Source organism: Anas platyrhynchos, chromosome 2, assembly GCF_047663525.1.
Source record: "Anas platyrhynchos isolate ZD024472 breed Pekin duck chromosome 2, IASCAAS_PekinDuck_T2T, whole genome shotgun sequence".
NCBI lineage: Eukaryota > Metazoa > Chordata > Aves > Anseriformes > Anatidae > Anas > Anas platyrhynchos.
The window spans coordinates 18,809,652-18,832,646 of record NC_092588.1 but is presented as its reverse complement, the minus strand read 5'-3'; the positions used below and the strand labels follow the sequence as shown (position 1 = coordinate 18,832,646).

The following is a 22,995-nucleotide window of genomic DNA, read 5'->3' as shown; positions in this document are numbered from 1 at the left end:
AAGGCTGAATGAATCTGATTCCAAAATCATTAAAAAAAAAAAAATCATTAAACACATAGGAAGATATATATTTGAGATTACATATTTGTAATCTGCTAATCTGCCGCCTATGCTACTATTCTTTAGGAATTATTACAATACTGCCTTTTAAAACAGGACAGGGCATTAAGGTAATGAGAACATGAGTTTAACCCATATTAAAATCGCAAGGGTCCTTGGAGTTTACTTCTGCTTCTCGTTAAAGTCTGGTATTAATACTACTATGGCATTTTGCCATTTTTAAATCTAGTTAATCCTACAAAGTAAAACTTCAGTCCAACCAATCATTAATCAAAGCCGCTTTTAAGTTAAAACTCTTTAGTAACACTGTATCTAATGACTAGGCACACCTAATGAGGTCAGAGAGAAGTAATACTTGACACAAAGGGGCATTACAACAAGATGGTTTTGATTACACAAATTTCCATATCACAATTTTGTTTTGTCATTCTATTAGCTAGTTTATTGCAGGGCATCAGAACTGGGATGAATATATAGTTGAACACTGCATTCTGTATTGCATTTTAAATACACTTTTTCTTTTTCACCTGAGTCTTTGAAATATTGTTAAGGCAGCAGCAGATGAAGGAAAAATCAAACTGAAACAAGTGGCAATCCAGTCAGAAGACCGACAGAATTTTACCAGAGTTTTGCTGTACAGTTTGCACAGTGATCTCACATTGTGAAGTTTTGCACTGTACAGAATGCTCATTAAAAAGAAATATAATTTCCAGTCAGTGCCACATCCAATTTTCTCTACAATGTCCTCCTGAAAACTAAAGCAAGAGCTTACTGCAAGTTTCAGGTAGTAACAGTTTCTATTATTTTACCTCTGAAAAGTCTGACATGCACAGGTAAAATGACACATAGCCTGCTTGGTGTGTATGTTTAAGCCTTACAAAATAGCTCCTGTAATTGTCAAATCATATTGATGGCTGATGCTCTACAGCAGCCATCTGGCTGCCTGCATGGAGAAGGCAACTCCCCTTCTTTTACACATGCCCTGGAGTAGAAACCTGTGGAAAGGCAGTACCACGGAGCCCTGCATGCCTCATAACTTGCTCTCATGTTATTGAGACCTTTGTTTGCTCACTAAATTTCAAGTGCTGTGTTGTACATAATAAGTTTTATTATTTATTATATCAAGTCGATCGGGCCGGATGGGATCCACCCAAGGGTACTGAGAGAACTGGAGGAGGAGCTGGCCAAGCCACTATCCATCATTTATCAGCAGTCCTGGCTATCGGGGGAGGTCCCAGTTGACTGGCAGCTAGCAAACGTGACGCCCATCTACAAGAAGGGCCGGAGGGCAGACCCAGGGAACTACAGGCCTGTCAGTTTGACCTCAGTACCAGGGAAGCTCATGGAGCAGATCCTCTTGAGAGTCATCATGCAGCACTTGCAGGGCAAGAAGGCGATCAGGCCCAGTCAGCACGGGTTTATGAAAGGCAGGTCCTGCTTGACGAACCTGATCTCCTTCTATGACAAAGTGACGCACTGAGTGGATGAGGGAAAGGCTGTGGATGTGGTCTACCTTGACTTCAGCAAGGCTTTTGACACCGTCTCCCACAGCATTCTCCTCAAGAAACTGGCTGCTCTTGGCTTGGACTGGCACACGCTTCATTGGGTTAGAAACTGGCTGGATAGCCGGGCCCAAAGAGTCGTGGTAAATGGAGTCAAGTCCAGTTGGAGGCCAGTCACTAGTGGCGTCCCCCAGGGCTCGGTGCTGGGGCCGGTCCTCTTTAACATCTTCATCGATGATCTGGACGAGGGCATTGAGTGCACCCTCAGTAAGTTCACAGATGACACCAAGCTAGGTGCGTGTGTCAATCTGCTTGAGGGTAGGAAAGCTCTGCAGGAGGATCTGGATAGGCTGCACAGATGGGCTGAGGTCAACTGAATGAAGTTCAACAAGGCCAAGTGCCGGGTCCTGCACCTGGGGTGCAATAACCCCAAGCAGAGCTACAGGCTGGGAGATGAGTGGTGGGAGAGCTGCCTGGCAGAGAAGGACCTGGGAGTGATGGTGGACAGTCAGCTGAATATGAGCCAGCAGTGTGCTCAGGTGGCCAAGAAGGCCAACAGCATCCTGGCTTGTATCAGAACCAGTGTGACCAGCAGGGATAGGGAGGTGATCGTCCCCCTGTACTCGGCTCTGGTGAGGCCACACCTCGAGTACTGTGTTCAGTTTTGGGCCCCTCGCTACAAGAAGGACATCGAGGTGCTTGAGCGGGTCCAGAGAAGGGCGACGAAGCTGGTGAAGGATCTGGAGAACAAGTCCTACGAGGAGCGGCTGATGGAGCTGGGCTTGTTCAGCCTGGAGAAAAGGAGGCTCAGGGGCGACCTCATTGCTCTCTACAGGTACCTTAAAGGAGGCTGTAGCGAGGTGGGGGTTGGTCTATTCTCCCACGTGCCTGGTGACAGGACGAGGGGGAATGGGCTTAAGTTGCACCAGGGGAGTTTTAGGCTGGATCTTAGGAAGAACTTCTTTACCGAAAGGGTTGTTAGACATTGGAACAGGCTGCCCAGGGAGGTGGTGGAGTCACCATCCCTGGAAGTCTTTAAAAGACGTTTAGATGTAGAGCTTAGGGATATGGTTTAGTGGGGACTGTTAGCATTAGGTCAGAGGTTGGACTCGATGATCTTGAGGTCTCTTCCAACCTAGAAATTCTGTGATTCTGTGATTCTGTGATTCTGTGATTTTCAGGACAATACTAAACTACACAGACAATATCCAGATGACCAGCAATGCTAACACAGTCCCAAACGGCAACTGTCACTTTAACCAGAAAACTGAATATGAACAGTTTTCCTTGGTTAAACATCAGCTCCCGTATCGCTACCATGATGCAATAGAGATTAGAGATTAGCAGAAAAGCAGTGACTATAAAGACTATGTTGCTGAGATCCCAATGCATGAAAACTTTTATTAAATTCAGACTTCAATTACAGTCCTGATTTTGTCAGCAAAAGCACAGTCAACAGAAGTAACTTCCGAATTCTTGCTACAGGCTTCTTTTGAAGAACACTATACAGAAAGCAAATCCCCAGAGAAGATCTGAGAGACAGACTCTCCAGGCTCCCCAACAGCAGGGCCACAGGGTGAGGATGGCCATCTGAGGAGACTTTCCATGGGTACCAGCAGCAAGCATGGAAGCAGCTCCCTCCACTCCAGAAGACATTCCAGGGTGGTGGACCTTGTCTACAGTGACACTTGTGTGGCCTCCTCCTCTGTGTCCTCCTCCTCATGCTCCCTGATCTTGAGAGCAAAAGCCCTGACTCCAAGGCCCTTTCTCCCTTGGGGCTCTGCTGTTCTTAGGTTTGCTTAGGCTGTTATCATGGAAACACAGAATCATCTAGGTTGGAAAAGACCTCCAAGATCATCTAGTCCAACATTACGTAGCAAGTCTCATCACTAATCCATGTCCCTTAGTGTCACATCTATCTATTTTCTCCAGGGATGGAGACCACCACTTCCCTGGACAACCCATTCCATGTTGAAAAGGATCTTGAGGTCTCTTCCAACCTAGAAATTCTGTGATTCTTTGATTCTGTGATATTAGCAGTGATTTATTTTAGTCAAGAACACTAAAGTGTTCTTTTGAAGAACACTATACAGAAAGCAAATCCCCAGAGAAGATCTGTGTGCAATGATAAGTTCTTGAGGGGGGGAGAACATAAGAACAAGTTTTACTTCTACTGTGTGGATTGCCAGCCCTCAGAGGGAACAGGGTGGATAAGAAAGTTGGACTAGCCTTTTTCTGCAAAAGCCTCCACTATCATTGAGAAAATCAAGCCACCCCTTTGAGTAAGAGTGACGAAGCTATTTGTAATAACTGCTGAAAACTATACAGCACAGATTGTGTAAAAATAGGGTTGCTAGAAAGGGAAAAAACCTACAGTCCCCCTCCACACATCCTAGGAGGCACTGAGGCCTCACATCAGGCTCTTCCACAGCCTGTTACTCAGCCCAGTGTTTCCTCCCAGCATGGCTCCAGCTCTCTCCCATCAATAGCAGGTTACAGCATTACTGTACAGAGTGACAATAGAGATAGCAATCCTGGTCCACATAGCCTATAAAACCCTCCTTATCAGAAACAGAGCCCCAGGGAGCAGATCGTTGAGCGCAGCACCTGGGATCTGCAGCCAGCAATGCTCTTTAAGTGACATCGCATCGTCTCCAGCGATAACTCGCCCACCTGTCAGCTGGCAGATAGCCATGAGCTTTTCTTCCCCATTCTAAGTTACAGGCCTCCACATCAGATCTGATTTTCAATCTTTATTTTATTACTGCAGACAACATATCCTTGAAAGACCTTGGTGTGAACAGCGGTTGGAGAAAATACAAATAATTCAATCAAAGAGCAGGTTATCTGAACATGGGCTGTTCAGGTTACCGTATTCCTGTTTCTATTTAAACTGACTTTTCCCTTGCATGCTAACAAGGTAACTAACTTTTTGTTAATGCTTTGAAAAGCATTTTTTATCTCAAACTCCCTAAAAAAAAGAGCGCCTCCATTTTTATTATCTGAGTCAGCTCAGAACATAATTTAGAGAAATGTGTTTAATACTTTGTACAGTTATGTGTAGACACTGAAATATGTTTATGGCCTAAGAAAGAGCAGAAATATAGTTAGATTTGGTGTTCAGTTATTTAGCAAATAAAATCCTTAAAAAGCTTATCTATCATTCTGTATCTCACAGTTCTGCACAAAAGCTAGACTGGCAAAGACAATCAATCAAATCCCTTATTTCAATGTTATACAATTAGGTTTTGCTGTTTGCTTTGTAAATGACTAATGACTAATTCTTTTTTCTTTTTTTTTTTTTTTTTCTTTTTCTACAAAGTATATTATCACAATCATCTGTATCTTTACAGTGTTATTCATTAAACTTTTTTGGACTACTTGTTTATGGCAGGTGTATGGTCAACTAATATGCTGTGCAATGAAATGTTATTGTTAGATAATAATGTAACACAATTTCTAATGGTATAATAATATACAGGCAAAGGTATAATAACATCTAGGTAACATTGTAATTCCAACATCAATTCCTGAAAAAAAAAAAAAAGTATGCTAATATACACAGCAATTGTCTATACACCATAGAGTAATAGCTGTGAGTAACTTTGTCAGCTTTGTCAGTATGTGAAGTACATTTTTTCTTTTTATGTTGTTGCTTTCGTACCACTTTATTATCATTGCTCCTAAAGCAGATGCATGTTGCTATATTAGAGATTCGTGCTCAGTTCCCTGGCTTGTCTCCTAACCTGAGCTCAAAGGGATTTGGAAATACTGCATGTACCTTCTGGACTGACCCTTCTGATCAATTCAGGATACACATTACTTGGTTCAGAAAGAGCCTTCATCAACTTCTGTCAGCTGCAAAAGTGTCTTTCTCCAGACAGAATTTGGGGGGCAGATTCTTAACACTCATGGCACACCTGATTCTCCAGAATTAAATGAAGCAGATATATTTACAGACTCCTAGACATACTGCTTGAGGCATCAGAAATCAGCATCAGTTCAGTGGCCAAATTGTCCTTCATTTGCTGTGTAAATACTGTTGTACGTACAGCTCTTCTAATGAAACATGTCCACTTCGAGTTTCAGCAGACAGAGAAAATGAAATGCGTTTTCATCCACATGAGGGCAGTAAGGATTTCAATCTAAAACATTTAACAAAATAAAATAAATAAATAAAAAATCTGCATCTTTACTTCGCAGTGTAATTCCTTCACAAATTTTCAGTGTAGTCACATAAACAATATTTCATTACAGAGAGATCAAAATGCTTAATACTCCCTTCTTTATTTAAAACATTTTCCTCTTCCATTGATGACTACAGAATGATGGGACTTAAAAATGTCCTATCTATTAGTTTCATATGCAGAATTTGCACTGCACTGTAAAGGCACAGTGTTGTCTTGGAATAATAGCATACCTCATTAAATGCACATTTTGATCTTTTCTTCCATTTCATTTGGCATTTTAGGAGCCAAATGTTACATACTTGTAAAACATTCTCCTACAGATGTAGTTCTAATTAAGATCCTGAGTGTGGCAGCATCTCCTCTGCAGGGTGAGCTAGAAAACTTATAACACTCAAATCAACAACAACAACAACAAAGGATTCAGTCCAGAAATTATTCTCCAATAGGAAAAAAAAATATATATATATATAGAAAAAAAAGTGCCAGAGTGCCAGAAAAATACACAAATTGTTAAGAAATCTTACACATTCAGTAAAAGAAAAAAGAAAATCCCCACTGCTACTAACTCAAGCTTAAAGTGTGGCTAAAGGATGATTTACAGACCAACTCTGACAAGTGGTCCACAGGAAGACAAGGAGAACACAATGAACTTTAGTAGCATAGTAAACCTTACATTATGGGCATCACTACTCTTATTACCTGTTACGGAGTTAATGACAGCTTTCCTAATAAGAATTTGGTCTGAAGTTATTTTTTAACATTATCAAATTTAGGCTTAAATTGCTCAGTGCGTTCTACAGAAAGAATATGACTAGGGGGAGGTCAGCCAAAATAACTATCAGCCAAAATAAATAGCCATTTTGGGCAGGGAGTGAAAGAGATTGGGACTTGGATGGTGGCACTGGAAAAAAAAAAAAAAAAAAAAAAAAAAAAAAAGAAGAAGAAGAAGAAAAAAAAAAGGCAAATGGGTTGAGGAGACGGGACAGAAGGGGGTAAGTGTCAGAAACCAGTGACTCATTCTCCTGGTTGAATTTCTGTTGTTGCTTGAACTCTTACATAAACACATTTGCCTCAGAAGATAACAGAAAGGATGTTATGATCACATAAAGTACATAATCTGTCTATGCCACCATTTCTAATCCCAAAATATCAGATTTTATAAACATGGATTAATATTTGCAAAGCATTGAAGTATGAGAACAATGAACACCTTAGAAAAGTCATGAATTATTTAATGTTCTAAAGGTTGAATAATGTTGAGCAAACTAGGCCTCAGAACAATTACTGAGTAAAAATAGAAGAAAAAAAAAATCTAATTATGCTGTAACGTAACCAATATGAAGGAGGAAATTAAGGCATTTCTTCAGCTTCTAAGTGCTTGATTTTGCAAACTTAATGGTCTTATTTTTTACTTTTTCATGCAATACTAATAGTTAATGATGTAAGTTATACATATTTGTAGTCTATTGAAACTAATAAAGCTATTACAATAATAGACAAAGAAAATGAGTTCCCTTATGTAAAAGGCACAGTTAGATGATTTTTACTCATTCTTGTCTGTTTGATCTGAGCTTTCCTGATGAAAACCATGGAAATTTCTGCCTTGAATAGACTTTGTAATTCCTACATAAACTGGTACGAAAGCATCGGTAATGCAGAGCTAACTTGTGTGATATCTTATTCAGTTCCTGGCAGTCAGAATTCTGACATCTTATTTTCAACTTAATAATTTCACAATTTAGGGTAAATGATTATATCCCATCCTACACACAACATTGCATATGACTGGTGTTTGTATGTTTCCAGACAGAGATGAAAGATAATTTAAAAGAAGAACATAATAATTTATTGACTTAAAAAAATAAAATAAAAAATCTGCAAATTTCTGTATCTCAATCCCACTATCTCTTTTTATGTCAAAATATCCACTAAGAAGTGAATGGTTTTATTATTTAGGGCAAGAATAAGCAAAGTGAGGTACTCTTTTCCTCCCAGAAGTATGTATCTACTTTTCATCTGCCCTGAATGAAAACTACTTAAGGAAAATCTGATGTTCTTTTCTTCTAGACAATATTGAGTATCATCAGACTTTGTCATCTAATTAAGAGACAGATTCCTACACAAAGAATGGAATTTATATGTCACAGTCTACTAAGAGCTCTGAGGAGTTTTCCTCAACTTCAGAGCAAATTGACTAAGAGTAGTCTTACATTGCTGAAACACAGCTTTCTCCATGGTGCAGTTTTAAAACATGCACAGTAGATGGCAGTGAGATATTAACTGAAAAATGGTTTCCACTTCCATCAAATAATATTCATTTTTCTTTGCAGAAGTATACACATTTACTCTGCCTAGAAAAATAAAAATGATAGAACATAAAAATTAGGACTACACACATACACACTCAGAAAAAGCAAAAAGAAGCACACTGTGGGAAGAGGAAAACTAGCAAAAAAAAGGTTACATGGAAACTCACAAAAAATCCTCTGATAGAAGACCTAAGCTTAACTGAGTATTATAGATGTTCAAACGTTGGGTATTGTACCCCATTTAGCCACAGTTATATGAAAATATGTCGTTATCCAATGCAGTCAAAATGCTAATCTAAAGTGGATTTAGCTCAGAATTCAAAAGTTCTGGACATTAGTGGCAAACAGGTTACTCACCAACCTTATCTCAGTCAGCACCATGTCAGATCAGATGCTTTAAAAGCACAGCCAAGCAAAATATTTCCAGTGGAAGTATTTTTTGTTTCTTCCTTTCACAATTTAATATAAATTTCAAAATAATAATAATAAAAATATACATATACCCAGTCAAGAATTTGCATTCATATGTAAGTATACTTTATGTATATAGGCAACAGTTAGAACTGAAAACTCTAACTGGGTTTGAACTTCTATATGTTCAATGTAACTTAAAACTCTTTTGTCGGTACTTCAAAATATTCTTTTTATTATTATTATTTTCTGCCCACTTTAATTCATTTTTTTATCTCTTCTTATAGTAAATATAAAATATTTTTTATTGATATAACATTTATTTGTGGCACCTGCAAGATTTAATTTCATATTAGAAATTGCATCAAGGAATGTTCCATCCATTGTATTAAAAGTTCCACCAAAGGTCTCTTACAGAGAGAGACTACACTGGAAAGCTAAATTTATTATTTACTTATTTATCTAGATATTTTTGTTCTATATTATTTAGTTCTATATCTTCTATATAATATAATATATAATATATAATATATATAATTATATATAGTATAATATAATAATATAATATAATATACAGATATAATATATAGATATAAATATAAATATATTATATTATAAAATATATATAATATAATTATATTTATATTATATTATATATAATATGTTCTATATTATTTAGTTCTGAAGGGTTTATCTTTTTATTTCCCTTTAAGGATTCTGACCCAGAACTGAATACAGCAACAATTTTGTTCCATAACTACAGCTCAGATAATAGTTTCAACTGTCTATTCTGCTTCTCTTTATGCAGAATATCACAGATGATCTTTCCAAGACTTAGTAAGAAGAGAGGCTACACTGCACACCTGACTACTGAATAAACTACTGTCAAACAGGAGGACCCCTGATGAATTGCAACTGAAATCCTATTGGTTTTTAACATATTATTTCTAATCATATGATGTAAAATCATTACCTATATATGCTCATCAAGAGCAGTGTACTAGATTAGCTGTTAAACCTGAGTTGCTCACATATGCTCATTTGGTTTATACTTGAGAAGGGGCTGAAACAAGATATTAAGGCTGCCTTCCTGACTTTGGTCAGGTTGATCTCTGTTTCTCCTTAGCTATACCAGTATGCAATGTGTACACTTTCCCCTTCTCCTCAGACATTTTTCTGGTGCAGAAAGAGGAAATACTTTCACTTGTTTTCTTCACTAGATTTGCAACTAGAACTTCACTCTATCCTTTATAGTTTCCACTATCAGTACTATGGTCATGATGGGATCACTGTCTCAGTTTTTGTCTAGTTTTTGTCTCAGTTTTGTCTAGTTACAGAAGACTGGTCTTCTGTATGAGCTTATCTTTTCCAGTACATTCCCTGTGCTGGTGCAGCATAACACACTCTCTATACCTAATGATCTAAATTTAGCTTTTAGGACCTCCCTTTACCTGTATACTGTGGCCATAGACTTCTGTAACCATTTAATCTACCGTAAATTCAGGCAGCCACTGAAAAGGGGGAGTTACCCTTCTTCCTGCTTTCACCTCCCTCACAGCAGCTTGTTCCCCATCCTTCCCACGTGTAGGGGCCAGGTCATCATCAAACTGTATCAGAGAATATCCCCAAACACTGTACTTCAGCTGTCTGCTGTGTTTTGGCTGGGCAGCCAGCACCCTCCCCTGCCCCTTTAGGAGATGTCTCAGGAAACAGCACAGGCCAGGACCATGCTCCTGTAGGCATGTCCCTGGTTGGGGAGCTCTAAGCAGAGCAATGAAGATGTGGATCCTTGTCTGTTGATGCTGGTGACAAAGCAGCCCCCAGCACATTTAATTAACTGCTACTGATGTAGTCACTATCTTTGAGTCATGGGCAATCTGGATTTAAGAGATGTTCTGATGTATATGTCTTTATCCCTAAATGAATTTCAGTAGCTCTCTTCCCAGCTTAGAATCACAGAATGGTTTGGGTTAGAAGGGACATTAAAGACCTAATTCCATGGGCAGGGAGCCTCCTGCTTAAACGTTAGCACTTTTCCATGACAGCCTATGAGGGCTCTTGGACTTACTGCACACATGGAGTCTGCTAACATTCATAAGCATGCTAGGTGTATTTATGTTGCAACCAATTACTTCTACATCATATAGCTACAGAAGGGTTATTCACTATCTGAAGCTTGTAAAAGGGCACTTTTCTGCCTTAATCCTATTTATTTCCCAATAGCCACACATCAGTTTTTCACAGATGTTAAAATTAATACTGCACAGCCATTGACAGAAAATAAATAGGTATAATATCCAATATGGCACTGTATCTTGCTAAAACTTTTGTTTGTGCACAAGTATCATCAAACCATTGTCACAATTTTAGAAATAGCTTTGTTGACTATAGCAGTATTGGAAAATATAATAATAAAACATTGTTGTTGTGTTTTTTTTTTTTTTTTTTTTTTTTTTTTGTTGTTTGCTCTTCATTCAGAGAATGCTTTATAATTAAGTTATTATAATTAAGTATAATTAAGTTAGGAACACCAAATCTGCTGACTGAGTTCTGCATAGTAAGCCAAATAATCAAATTACTCTAGGCTTATTACTAGACTTAGCAACTTCAGGTAGCTTGTTTGCCTTGAGATCAACAGAAGCAGTTCTTACTTGAAGTTCACTACATCAAGACTGTCTCAAACCTGTATATCTTTACAAAGTCTGCAGATGAAATAATAAATACCTAGATAAGAAAATTAGACATTGCATGTCTCCTTAAGAATGCCCATTCTTTATATTAATGTAATTAAAAACACGGTTTATTCCTTAAAACTAAAGAAGATGTGCTAATTGCAGGTGAGAAGCAGCTTCAAGAGAAAGTCTACTGAGATTTCTTACATAAACATGAGCAATCATATATTGCTCTCTTATGCTGTTGATGTTAATAACTTGTTGGAGAAAGGCATCCGGTATAGATCTGAAGGAAACAAAGGATCCACCACTTCCTCTGGTAATTTTTCCAGCAGTTAATCATTCCAGTTAGAAATATGCACCCAATTCCTAACTTAAATTTTAATATCCAGCTATTATTTCTCATTATACCTTTCAAGGTCGGACATTTTCTCTCTATGCACTATATATCATCATCTTTTTTGAAAAGTGTGTTTTTGTGTTTATAACATTAAAGTTATTTTTTAGGCCTCAAAAAAAAAAAAAATTGTGACTCATCTCTGGTTCAGTTTTTCAGTCACTTTTATAAATAATGTTTCTCTGAGCAGATGTTTCAGTTCTGCTCTTGTATAGGCTAGAACTGATTTACTGTGCTTTTTCATATTACATCATTACAGAGCCAAGAAATGCATGTTTTTTTTTCTTTGTTTTTTTTTTTTCTCACAACATTGTAGTAGACTCAATGTTTCTTCTAAGAAACATTTTTTTTGTATGTATATGCAATTCCTCATCCTGCAGGTATGCATTCCTGCAGGATCCATTTGATCTTCCGATATAGCATTATATTTAACTACATGAAAATTAATTGTATTTGAATGGGACTACTTTACAAAGCAAATAAATTATTTTGTCTTTAGATTTATCCTGGAGTATTGTTCACTATTATAAACAGAATTTTTATTTTAATTTTTTAAATAGGATTGACTGAAACAAACAGCAATGCTGTATAATACCATATTAAGGCCATCATAACTTTCTCCTTGACATCCAGCCAGCATGTGGTTTAATTTTGCTGTGGTAAAGATAAGAAAACTTTATAGATCTATAAAAGCCCCAAGTTTGAACATATCCATTTCAAGTACAGCAGCTATTCCTGCCTGCGACTTCTGTGATGCTTTTGTTTGCTTCATTTCTACAGATGCAAATATTAATCTAAAAGGAGATCAACTGATTTTTCAGAAGCTTTCCACATATGAACGTACAGTATCATTCCTCACATGAAGAAATTTTATTTTGAAAGGAATTCTGAATGGATAAACTTATCTGCCAGTGGTACAATAAAAACAAAACAAACCACATTGGGCTTGACTTGACTGTAAGCCTCTTAGAACCTCTACCAACTTTTACACCAGAAGCTGCAAAAAATAGACAATAAAATGTGATTTGACAGGGGAGTGCCATAGAACCTAGAATTGTTATTCACCTTCAACATAAAAAACTATGTCTAGAAAGAGGCACGAAACCTGAACAGACTGCATTTCCAGAATGAAACAATTATTGCCAAGGTTATGAGGAATGCCTCTTTCTGGATACAGCTGGAGCAGCTGAGGACATTTTGCCCCAGCAATGCCTCAGTGCCCAGTACTCAGTCATTGCTCTCACAGCTTTGTGTGCAGAAGAGACTGTATTAGCAACTGCTAATTCACATAAGCAGAAATCAGGGCCTGCAACACCACTCAAGCTATCTACCTGGGTCCTTAAGGCCACCCAGATGACCCTGCGCAGGACTGAATGGGAGTGGTCCTGTTCCCTCCCTGGCACAGCTGTGTAGCCATGAACACCAGGAGCAGGGCAGCACTGCCTTCAGATATATAGCAAACACTCAGAACTAAACAAAGTTTACACTGAAAATGACTTTCCTAAACTGAAGTTACACTTGGACAATAAACTTATCCACAAGAGCTGTTTCACATACTTAGACTGAATAATGGGCATGACTTTCAACCCTAAGTGCATCAGTATTTAAACATGTTGTATTTAAAACATTTATATATATATATCTATATATATCAGTACTACATATATATATCATGTATATATATATAGTGTGTATATATATATAGTAACGATTTTCAGAAAAACACTGAAATACTTTTTTTTTTCTTACCCAGAGGTTACAGACATGGATTTGTTAGGGGAATGAATGGTCTGCAGCACCTCTGTTGACAGCCTGTTGCTGCAGATGTTCTCAGCACCACAGGGGGCTGTCTTACCCCCTCACATACACAGCAGCTGGATTCAGCCTTGGCTGAATGATAAGAAGCAGTATAATGTGGTGTCTAATAATACATATGGAGTGGACAAATTAAGTTCTCTTCATATTCTGATTTACATCTGCAAGAAAGACAGAACTATATCTCTGCCATCAGTTTAAAATAATTCTAAACTAAAATAAATACTGAAAGTTTTTTTTTTTTTTCTGCATAAAATATTTAAAATATATATTCACTGATAAAGCTGGAAAAAAAAAAAAAAGTGTGGATGCTTTGTTAAGACGAAACGGAAAACGAATATATGAAATAAACACAGCATGTAGCTTAAAGGCCACTTGCCATAAAAGGCTTTTCCTGACTGGAAGTTACAGATGTACTTAAAAAAACAGATGTACATCAAAGGCTGTTGATTAGAAGCACAGAGAGAAGTAATTATCAGTTATTTTTCTTCCAAAAAGAAATTCTTTATTCTAATACCAATAAAACCTTAGTATGTACAGAATGAGTCTATGGGTTTAATTAACCATATGAAAATATCAGTGTATATGCTATTCCTGTTCCACATCATCACACTCTCATGGATACGTTGGGTGTGCTTCTGACAGATGCTTCATTGGCTTCATTATTCTGTGACAGTGTTAGGTTATAGATATTGCATAACTAGAATTGTTCGAGATCTATTCATTTCAAACTTGGAAAACAAATCCCTGATGCTAACAGTTCTCTGTGGGCCAGCGGTATTTCCACCAGTAATAGAGAGCCCATCCTGAACACTACAGCTGGTACAGCAGGACAAACCACAGTCCTTGCTAAGCTGGTGGCCAGACACAAGTACTACAGTTTTGAACGCTGTCCTGAAATACCAGCAGCTTCCCAGGCACATTTCTGACTCATGCCAAATAGTAATTCTCCCAGAAATGGTACATTCCTTTCTGTACATTTTTTGCAGAATATCAAGAGACGATGAAAGAAACCTTAACTCTTTAAAATTCTTGACTAACTTCAGATTAGTATTTGTTTTTCAGGCAACAACTTTTACATTTCTGATTTGGGACGCAGTTGTGATAAGCCCCCAGACTGCAATATATGGATCTAAAGGGAGACATCTGAGTGCATACTTTGACTGCATATTCAGCCTGGGCTGACACTGTTTCAAATGCTGGAAGGAAGTATTTATTTGAATCAAGCTCAGTTAAGTGATTATCAGCTTCGCACATTGAAGTATAGTTGATCTCTACTGAATGCTAATTATTTCATCATGTTAGCAAATACTCATTTCTTGGCCAGTGTCTTCATTACAATTTGTTCCATGTGTTGATGTAAACTGTCCTATAAGATTAATAGTGGGTGACAACTGGATCATTTTAGGGTGTGACATACTTATTAAATTAGTTACAAACATCCACTCAACTGTTTATTTTATTTACTGAGACAATTAATCCACCATTTATGCCACTTTCCTTCTCTTTAAATAAGACTGGAAGACAACATTTTAAAATTCTCCTTTGCTGACTTCAGGAAATTCTTTTCAAAATTATGTTGGAATTTATTCTCCTTCTAATTGTGCTTAATATCATGATAATTTCCTTCCGTGTAGCCAAGTGATAACTGACTCCTTAACACTATCCTTTATTCTCCTTAAAGTGCTGTACACACATTTGGCTTTGATGTAATTTCTGTTGTTATTTTTTGTGTAAATAAACTTTAGATAATAGCACTATCCCGGACCAGAATTGAATGGTAAAGATAAAGTACTAATATCCAGTCAAAAATATATGTTTGTAACAAAAGTATGTATTTCTCCCTGGTTTGCCTGTCTACACAGAGAATTAAATTTTCCACAATTATATGAATTATTAGTTAGAAATTGTCAGTATTATAGTTTTCCTCTAACAGAACTATAGAAACATCCTAGGTAGAATAATACTCTCTGTTAAATTTATTTTTCATATGTACACATTTTTTTGTTAGTGAATGATTAGTAGTAACTTAGTTCCTATGATGTGTAAATTTTCTCTTCAAAAAAGTTTTTGGTGCATTAGCAAGTTAAGAATCACAAAGGAGATTAACACTCATACTCTATGATGAACCTTCAGAATGCACTTATATATATGTAGTTAACTAAACACAGCAATCCTGACACCTATACAATAATCGTGCCACACAAAAAATTAAGTTTTAAAATGAACGTTAAGATTTTGCATCAACGTCACAAGTTATTTGGGTATATTAGTTATTTTTAAAGTTAAAGGTTCATTCATACACAGTTGGTTTTTAAAAGAAAATACCTTAGTCACTTGTGTATTTTGTAACACTGAAAATAATTCAACCACTTTAAACTACCAAGCAGTTTCTGCATGGGTTTATCCAAGAGAAGAACCACACAAAAACGTTTAAGAGTCATCTGTGATATAAGAGCAACAAAGCAATTATTCATTGTTAGGAAATGTGTTTATTTATATTAAAGGACCATTACATTGTTCTTTTCCAAGAAATACAATTCAATGCTCTTTAGACAATATTTAAAAATATTTTTGACTTAATAAATGAGATTCTTTTTTTTTTTTTTAATCTGTATAAATACACAACTGAAATCCTTGTGAAACAAGGCTTTCCATGCCAAGCATCAAATATGGGGAAATTTTTATGATTTAGTATGAATTCCTGGAAAACACCGTTTATCAGAGAAAAAACTGGCCATACTTTCACAGTATCCGCTCTAACAGGCACCACTGCAATGGGCTGCAGATCTATGAATAGGCCAAGAACAGAAGCTAAAACTAACAATGAACAGTGTAATATGTTACAAAGTGGGAAAACAACTTTTTTTTTACTTTTTTTTTTTTCTAGTTGGCAATAGATTTTGAACCATAATTTACATAGTGAAGAACTTGATTTCATCAAATACTGTTTGATAAGTGATTCCATTCTTAATTTTCATTTCAACTGTTTGGCAATGAAAATATAGTTATTTTTGAAGAGCTGACTTATTCTCTTCTTACGTGCAAGAATTTCTGCTTGGGAACACAACTGAGTTTTCAAACAGATCAGATATAAGAAGTCTGTTCACTCCATGCTGGCCAGAAGTCTTGAGCAAGACTGACCCTTGAATTTCTTAAATCCTCAAAAACATAGGTTCATAATGTTACAGGCTGAGACAAACAGCTGGTAGCATCAGAACACAAGAACATGGAAGTGGCTGCTCTGGGTCAAACAAAGATCTACCAAAACCACTATTGCAGCAGTGGCCCCAAACTTACATGTCAGTATCTGTATAAGCGAACAAAAATAAGTGCTACCTTTCACAAGAAACTTCACCATCATGTGTGAGGCCTGCTGTGTAAATGGCCACACTGAGTCACTTTCTGCATATGGGCTTACAAGCAGTTTTTTGCTGGGGAATGCATTTTCTGTTAGAATAGTTGGAAGTGAATGCCGAAATATCTGCCTTTCTGATTCTCAGTATCTTCTTTGCCACTTCACGACTGTCACACCGCAAAGCTGGTTAAGATCATGTATCTGTGACATTTCGGCTCCTAATTTTTCAGCTGATTACAGACCATGCCAAATTTCCTTTGCACAGAAAGGACAGTAGAATTTGCATGACACTGAAAATGCATGAAACCTAGTTTTAACAAGGGAAAAGCATAAGACGTAGTGAACCTGCAAATCTCACAAGTACAGCGTGTGACATGACAGATCAGAAATGATAAGGGAAAATCTAAACCACAATAAGACTAGAAGATAGAGGGGTAAAGAGTGGAGTTAAGCTAACCATAACAGTGTTCTCAGGTTAAAACCAGGAGACCTTATTTCATGGCACCATGATTCACAACAGGTCCGTTCTAAACATTACAGGGACATGATCGACATGATCCAACTTCTTTACCAACACCAACCTACAGTATCACTCATTTGTACAGAGGCTGTCAGTGAAAAACTCATGCCTTCATATCATGTGAATCACTGCAACTCTAATTTAAATGGTTTATGACTCAGGCTTACAACATCTGGAGGAAAGGCTGAGAGAGCTGGGACTGCTCAGCCTGGAGAAGAGGATGCTCAGAACTCATCAATTTCTATAAATACCTGAAAGGAAGGGGCAAAGAGGATGGAGACAGACTCTTATCAGTGGTGCCCAGTGCCAGGACAAAAGGCACTGTGCACAAACTGGGACACAAGAGGCTCCATCTGAACATCAGGAAGTATTTCTTTACTGTAGGTGTGACATAGCCCTGGCACAGACTGCCCAGAGGTTGTGGGTTCTCCTCCTTGGAGACCTTCAGAAACCATCTGGACACAGTCCTGGGCATCCTGCTCTGGGTGTCCCTGCTTGGAGGTGGCCTCCAGAGGTGCCTCCCAGCCTCAACTATTCTGTGATTTTGTGATCTGTATTTCCTAGGTTAACAGCCATAGAAAGTATTGCATACTTTTGCTTATGACTTCCAATTACTTACAGTTTTGAAAACTTATCCTGAATGTTGGTTACAAAAGATGAAAGCATGTGGAGACACAAATTTCAGATAAAATGACTGAATATTTGGCAAAACTTTATTCTCTCTTGCAGACCTCTACTTTTAAGATTACTTCTTTTATAAATTGATATCAGACAACATTCTGAAATAAGAGCTTTTTCATTATTGGAAAAGGAAACAGAAAATTATTTTCCTGATGCTTAAATGGGGTCAGAAAAGAGAAAAGCATCTGTTAATATTCTGTGTTGATTCTCACTTATTCATCCAGCTATTGTAGTAATGCGAATCTTAAGAGTTTGTTGCAGATGTGCAGCTATATATAATTCAGCCAAGTCATCTGGTCTTTTTGCATTGAGAATCTTCACCAAGAAGATGATGGTAGGTTTAATAAATATATTAAAATAGAATTTTAAGCACAGCACCTTCCTGCCAACCCTGCCACAACCACCAACACTGCAAACTTTCAGTTGTAAATGTTATTTTGAGAAGATTAAAATATAGACTGTCTTAGAAACCAAGATACAAGTTGCTATTAGATTTCAGGCTTTAACATTGACATTTCAAGACAGGATCTTTTCAGGTTCTACAGTCACTAATGATATTTCTTATTATTATTGTCGTAGAGAGTCAGAGATTGCCAACAGAGCAGATGATTTAGGACTGTAGAAAAGAAAAGAGACAGAAATGGTTTTAGTACCTCAGTTGTAAGGACAGAGCATCCACAGATGTAACAAAAAATGATCTTCAGGTAAACCAAATGAGCTGCAGATATTTTGCTTGAATTACTGTATGTTAGATAAGCTCTAATTACATTTTTTATTGTATTTTTTTTAGATAGCTCTCTACATGTTTTAAAATTGCCTGCAGTTTTCCATTGAGACTTAAGTCTTCCATAAGGGCAACATCTACAGCTGAACTAAAACATCATGTGCTCTAAATGATATATCTTCAAGGCACACTTGTAAGACAGAAAACAATACAATTGTTACTTACTGTCTTCTTCAAATATTATTTTGAATTCAAACTTAGCCTTCATACACACTGATCAGGATTTCTTACCTAAAGGCTGTACAAATATCCACACATTACTCAGAGTATCTATTAAATACAGAACAGTATCATCAAAAAACATCAAAATTATTTTGTATGTAGAAAAAAAAACCTGCCTAGACAAGTTACATAAATGAATTTATTTCATGCAAAATGAATGATAGCTCACAAAAATGTAGGAGTGCTTTTTAGCATGAGTAAATAAATGATGCATACAGAGTGGATAACACTGGTTATTTAAAAAATAAATAATTTTTTTTTTTTTTTTTTAAAGGGAACAGAAGGAAACTGGGAAGGCAGGAGGGATGTCTTTAAACAGATAGAACCATGTCAAAGACAAAGAAGAATGCATGCAGAGGAACTGAGGATCTTACAAAATAATTCTGAAATGTGCTAAGAGCCTGATTGTCATTAGGCCCAACTAAAGGCAGGGGGAATGGCATGGAGGAATTAGGGTTCATTTATATTAAGTGTTGTTTTTTAACCACCCTCTGATGAAGGAATTACCTATTTAATATATTATTGTCTTTTTTAAAAACACTGTAATTATTTCATAGGAGGGCAGTAATCTGATATCATTACTTTCATCTACTAAGCTCAGCAACTTCAAAAACGTAGCTTTTGTTGCAGCTCCTACACTTTGATACATATACCTGGAGATGTCACTTGCAGCATGCACCATGCACAGAACCTCTACAAGCACTTGCCAGCTAATCTGTCTTTGTATGAGCATTCTGAGTGCAGTGTAGCTCCATCAGACACGAATACCGAGGCTTATCTCAATAGAGAACTGACTAATTATGCAGAAGATTTGCATGGAGTCATTATGAAGTATTAAGAGACATTTTTTTCTCAACTGACTTTAAATATATATATATATTGAATTTTGTTGTGGTTATGTTTAGAGAACTAAGAGAAAAAGGGATGGGGGGGAAGGGGGAAAGGGGGGGACAGAGTAGGAATTTCCCAAGAAAAATGCACAATGTGCACAACAGCTCTGTCTCCTCTCCAAAACTGTGTTATTCCATTGAAACTCGTTTATTGTTCTTACCATGAGATAGAGTTTTAATGTTGTTTACTAGCCACATCTTGACATTTAGAAAAATATCTCTATATCAAGTAACACAATTATACACAGTACAATAACAATATAACCATACAAAACAAAACACAATCCCTTAACCACCATCTGAATATTTTCATATGCTTCTGCAATTCCTACTTTTAACCAGTACTGGAAGCTCAAAAAAAAAAAAAAAAAAAAAGAAAGAATGATTGTTCTTATGGCATGACTTCAAGGAAAGATTTTACATGTTTTTCACCTAGTAAAATGTTTATCCTTTCTTTTTAAGGGTAAGATAAATTAACTCATGTTGAGGACTTTTTACAATAATATAGAAGGTAAGTATTCTTGACGTCAAAATGGTAGGTTAGGATTGAAGGGATGTGGGTTAATATCAGGACTGTATTTAAAGACATAGTGTGCTATCATTATTCAAAAATAATACACAGTTCACTACTATCTACAATAAAGAAATCTGTCCCTCACTATCCATTTTATTATTTCACTGCTTGATTTAGCCTTGTAAAAAATATGTTTTATAATCCTTGAAAGCAAAGTGAGCAAATTTTCACTGATGTCAATCAATTCCAAGAATAGTGTAAAGAAAGTTTTCTTGCCAGATTTGAATCCAATTCTTAAGACACAGTCATGGAGGGCTCCTTGAAGAGTGTTCAGCACATGTGACGACCAGATTATTTTGCCCTATTTGGACTAAGTACAACTGCAACATAAATATTTCATAAATTAGCTCACTGTTTTGGAAAAAAATAATAATAATAATTAGAACATCATCTACAATACTACTTGTAATCTAGCAGTTTGCAATCTTGAATATTTGTATGGAGAAATGTAGGACCGCAAAAATCCCATAGCAACTGTTATATCATTACTTTAGACAGAAAAAGGCTAACTTTAAAATGTACACTTTCACACACACCTTGAGGGATTCAGAATAGCAAGTCCAACTAGAATATAGAAGAGCATTTTGAAAGAAGCCAAAGTATTTGCTAAAACACACTCTTCTGAAAAGATACTCTTTAGTAGCAAGTGTTCAAAAGTGCTCAGCACTCAGCAGGGCCTATTAATAACAGAATTATTATTGAACAAATACATCTGGTGAACTTTCAAGGGCCTGAACAGCAACTGTGTATTAAAAGAAAAACGATAGCTAAAGATTTAAGTTATTCTAGCTGCAAGCATTTCCTGATTTAAGAAATACCAGCCAGCACAAACATACACACACACACAATCTAATATTAGTATTATAAAAAATAAAGACTTATTGCCCCAATCTCTCTAAAGTGGAGGGTTATTTTGGGGGGACAAAATAAGTTTTAGGTATAAATGAAAAATATGAGAGATGACAAACCTGTTTAGAAAAAAAAACAAGCACACAAAATCTAAGTATTCATATCTTAGCCAAATGTGTTGAGAGTTATAAAAATCAAAGCAGAATAATACATGTTGCTCTTAAGCTACAATAACTCAAACAAAAATTTTTCCAAATCTTAATGTTATATACATGTTTAAATACTCAATTTCCTGTTATTTTTCCTTTAAAAAAAATAAAATAATAATAATAATAAAAAAATAGACTGTAATAAGCATCTTCAAGCAAGGGAGATCCAGATCTGATTACTATTATTTTTAAATTAGGCAGAAAATTCCATCCTAGCCAAAGTACCTCTTGCACTTATCCTCAGAAGTGTAAAATCACTATGTTTTCGCTCCTTTTTTAAAGAAAAAATATGTTTGCTAGCAAAAATGAGATATTATGGAGCTTGTTTAGTATTAACTTCTGCCAAATGTAAACAGTTTTTTCTGCAAATCACTACTGGATCATACAGAGAACAGCAGTAACTATTATCGCTTCATTTTTAGGCTTGAAACTGCCCATGTTTTCTCCTTGTGACTACTCCAGACTATTACTGAAGGCACTTGCTTTCAACATCTAATATGCTTGGTAGTATGGTAACATCATTACTGTTCATTGGCCTTTTAAAATTTTTATTTTTTATTTTAAATTTCTCAGCTAAACACCATGTTCGTATGTACACTAATGTGATAGGATAACTTAAATCAAACTTGAAGATGAGATAAAACATTTTTAAAATAGCTACTTTGTACTAGCAGAATGTAAATATAACTAAAGACTGAAGTATTTTTATGTGTAGCAGGAAATTGCTGTGCTTAATAAAGCATTTGGAAAACCTGACTATTTCATAACTAGTTTTAGTGCAATCTCTTTGAGGACACACAATTATACCTATTCAACACAAATGAAACTACTGACAGGAAGCAAGGAAGTAAATTACCAGCTATTTAGCTCAGACACAATTCATTATGTTATCTCAGTTTAAAACCCTAAACTAGAATATGAATTTCTAATCTTCTCAAATTAGCATGCTAGATTATTGCATTGACATTTTCGTTCAGCAATAACACTTGCTTTTTATTTATTTATTTATTTATTTATTTGTGTATTTATTTATTTATTTATTGTTGCTGACTAGGTTTTACTTGCATACAATGAAAGCAAGCTCTTTGAAAATATGCCAAGTCTACAATCGTACACAGTAACATTATCTTCTTCATAAAATATATGACAAGTGCTTTCATACAGAAATACATCAGAGTTTTCATATGAATATATAAATGAGAAACAGCATTTTGGCAAACACTGAAAACTTAACCGGCACCTTTTTAGGTTGGATGTCAGGTACAAGCTTGACAACCCCACTGAGTCAAAAATCATGAGTCAGCCTCAATATCATGAGTAAGATTTAAAACCACTAGATTTTAAATAATTAAGTTCCAGTGTGTTTTGTTTTTTTTTTTTTTACTTAATTTTTGGTGTTGAAATATTTGGTGTGTCTGTGTTTCCAGACTTTCCCCTGCAGCTACAAAGACTGGAAAACTAACTAAAATATGAAAACTGTTATTATGTAGTGGTTTCATCAGCTCAATTTTAAGAAATCAGGAAACTGGTTACAAAACTCATGCAAGAAAGA

At 36.2% G+C, this 22,995-nt stretch overlaps 1 protein-coding gene across 5 annotated transcripts in view; it reads right to left on the bottom strand.

Annotated features, from left to right (window-relative positions):
* RSPO2 (R-spondin 2) overlaps positions 1-22,995 on the bottom strand; it is a 115,295-nt gene that overhangs the window by 5,211 nt on the left and 87,089 nt on the right. Inside the window, exon 6 of one of the 5 annotated variants that reach the window (XM_038175297.2) lies at positions 2,925-5,707. The exons of the other annotated variants lie outside the window; for them this stretch is intronic. Coding sequence (XP_038031225.1) covers positions 5,703-5,707 — 5 coding nt within the window. The 3' untranslated portion in view covers positions 2,925-5,702. Of the gene's footprint in view, positions 1-2,924; positions 5,708-22,995 lie in introns of those variants that run through there. 5 annotated transcript variants of the gene reach the window in all.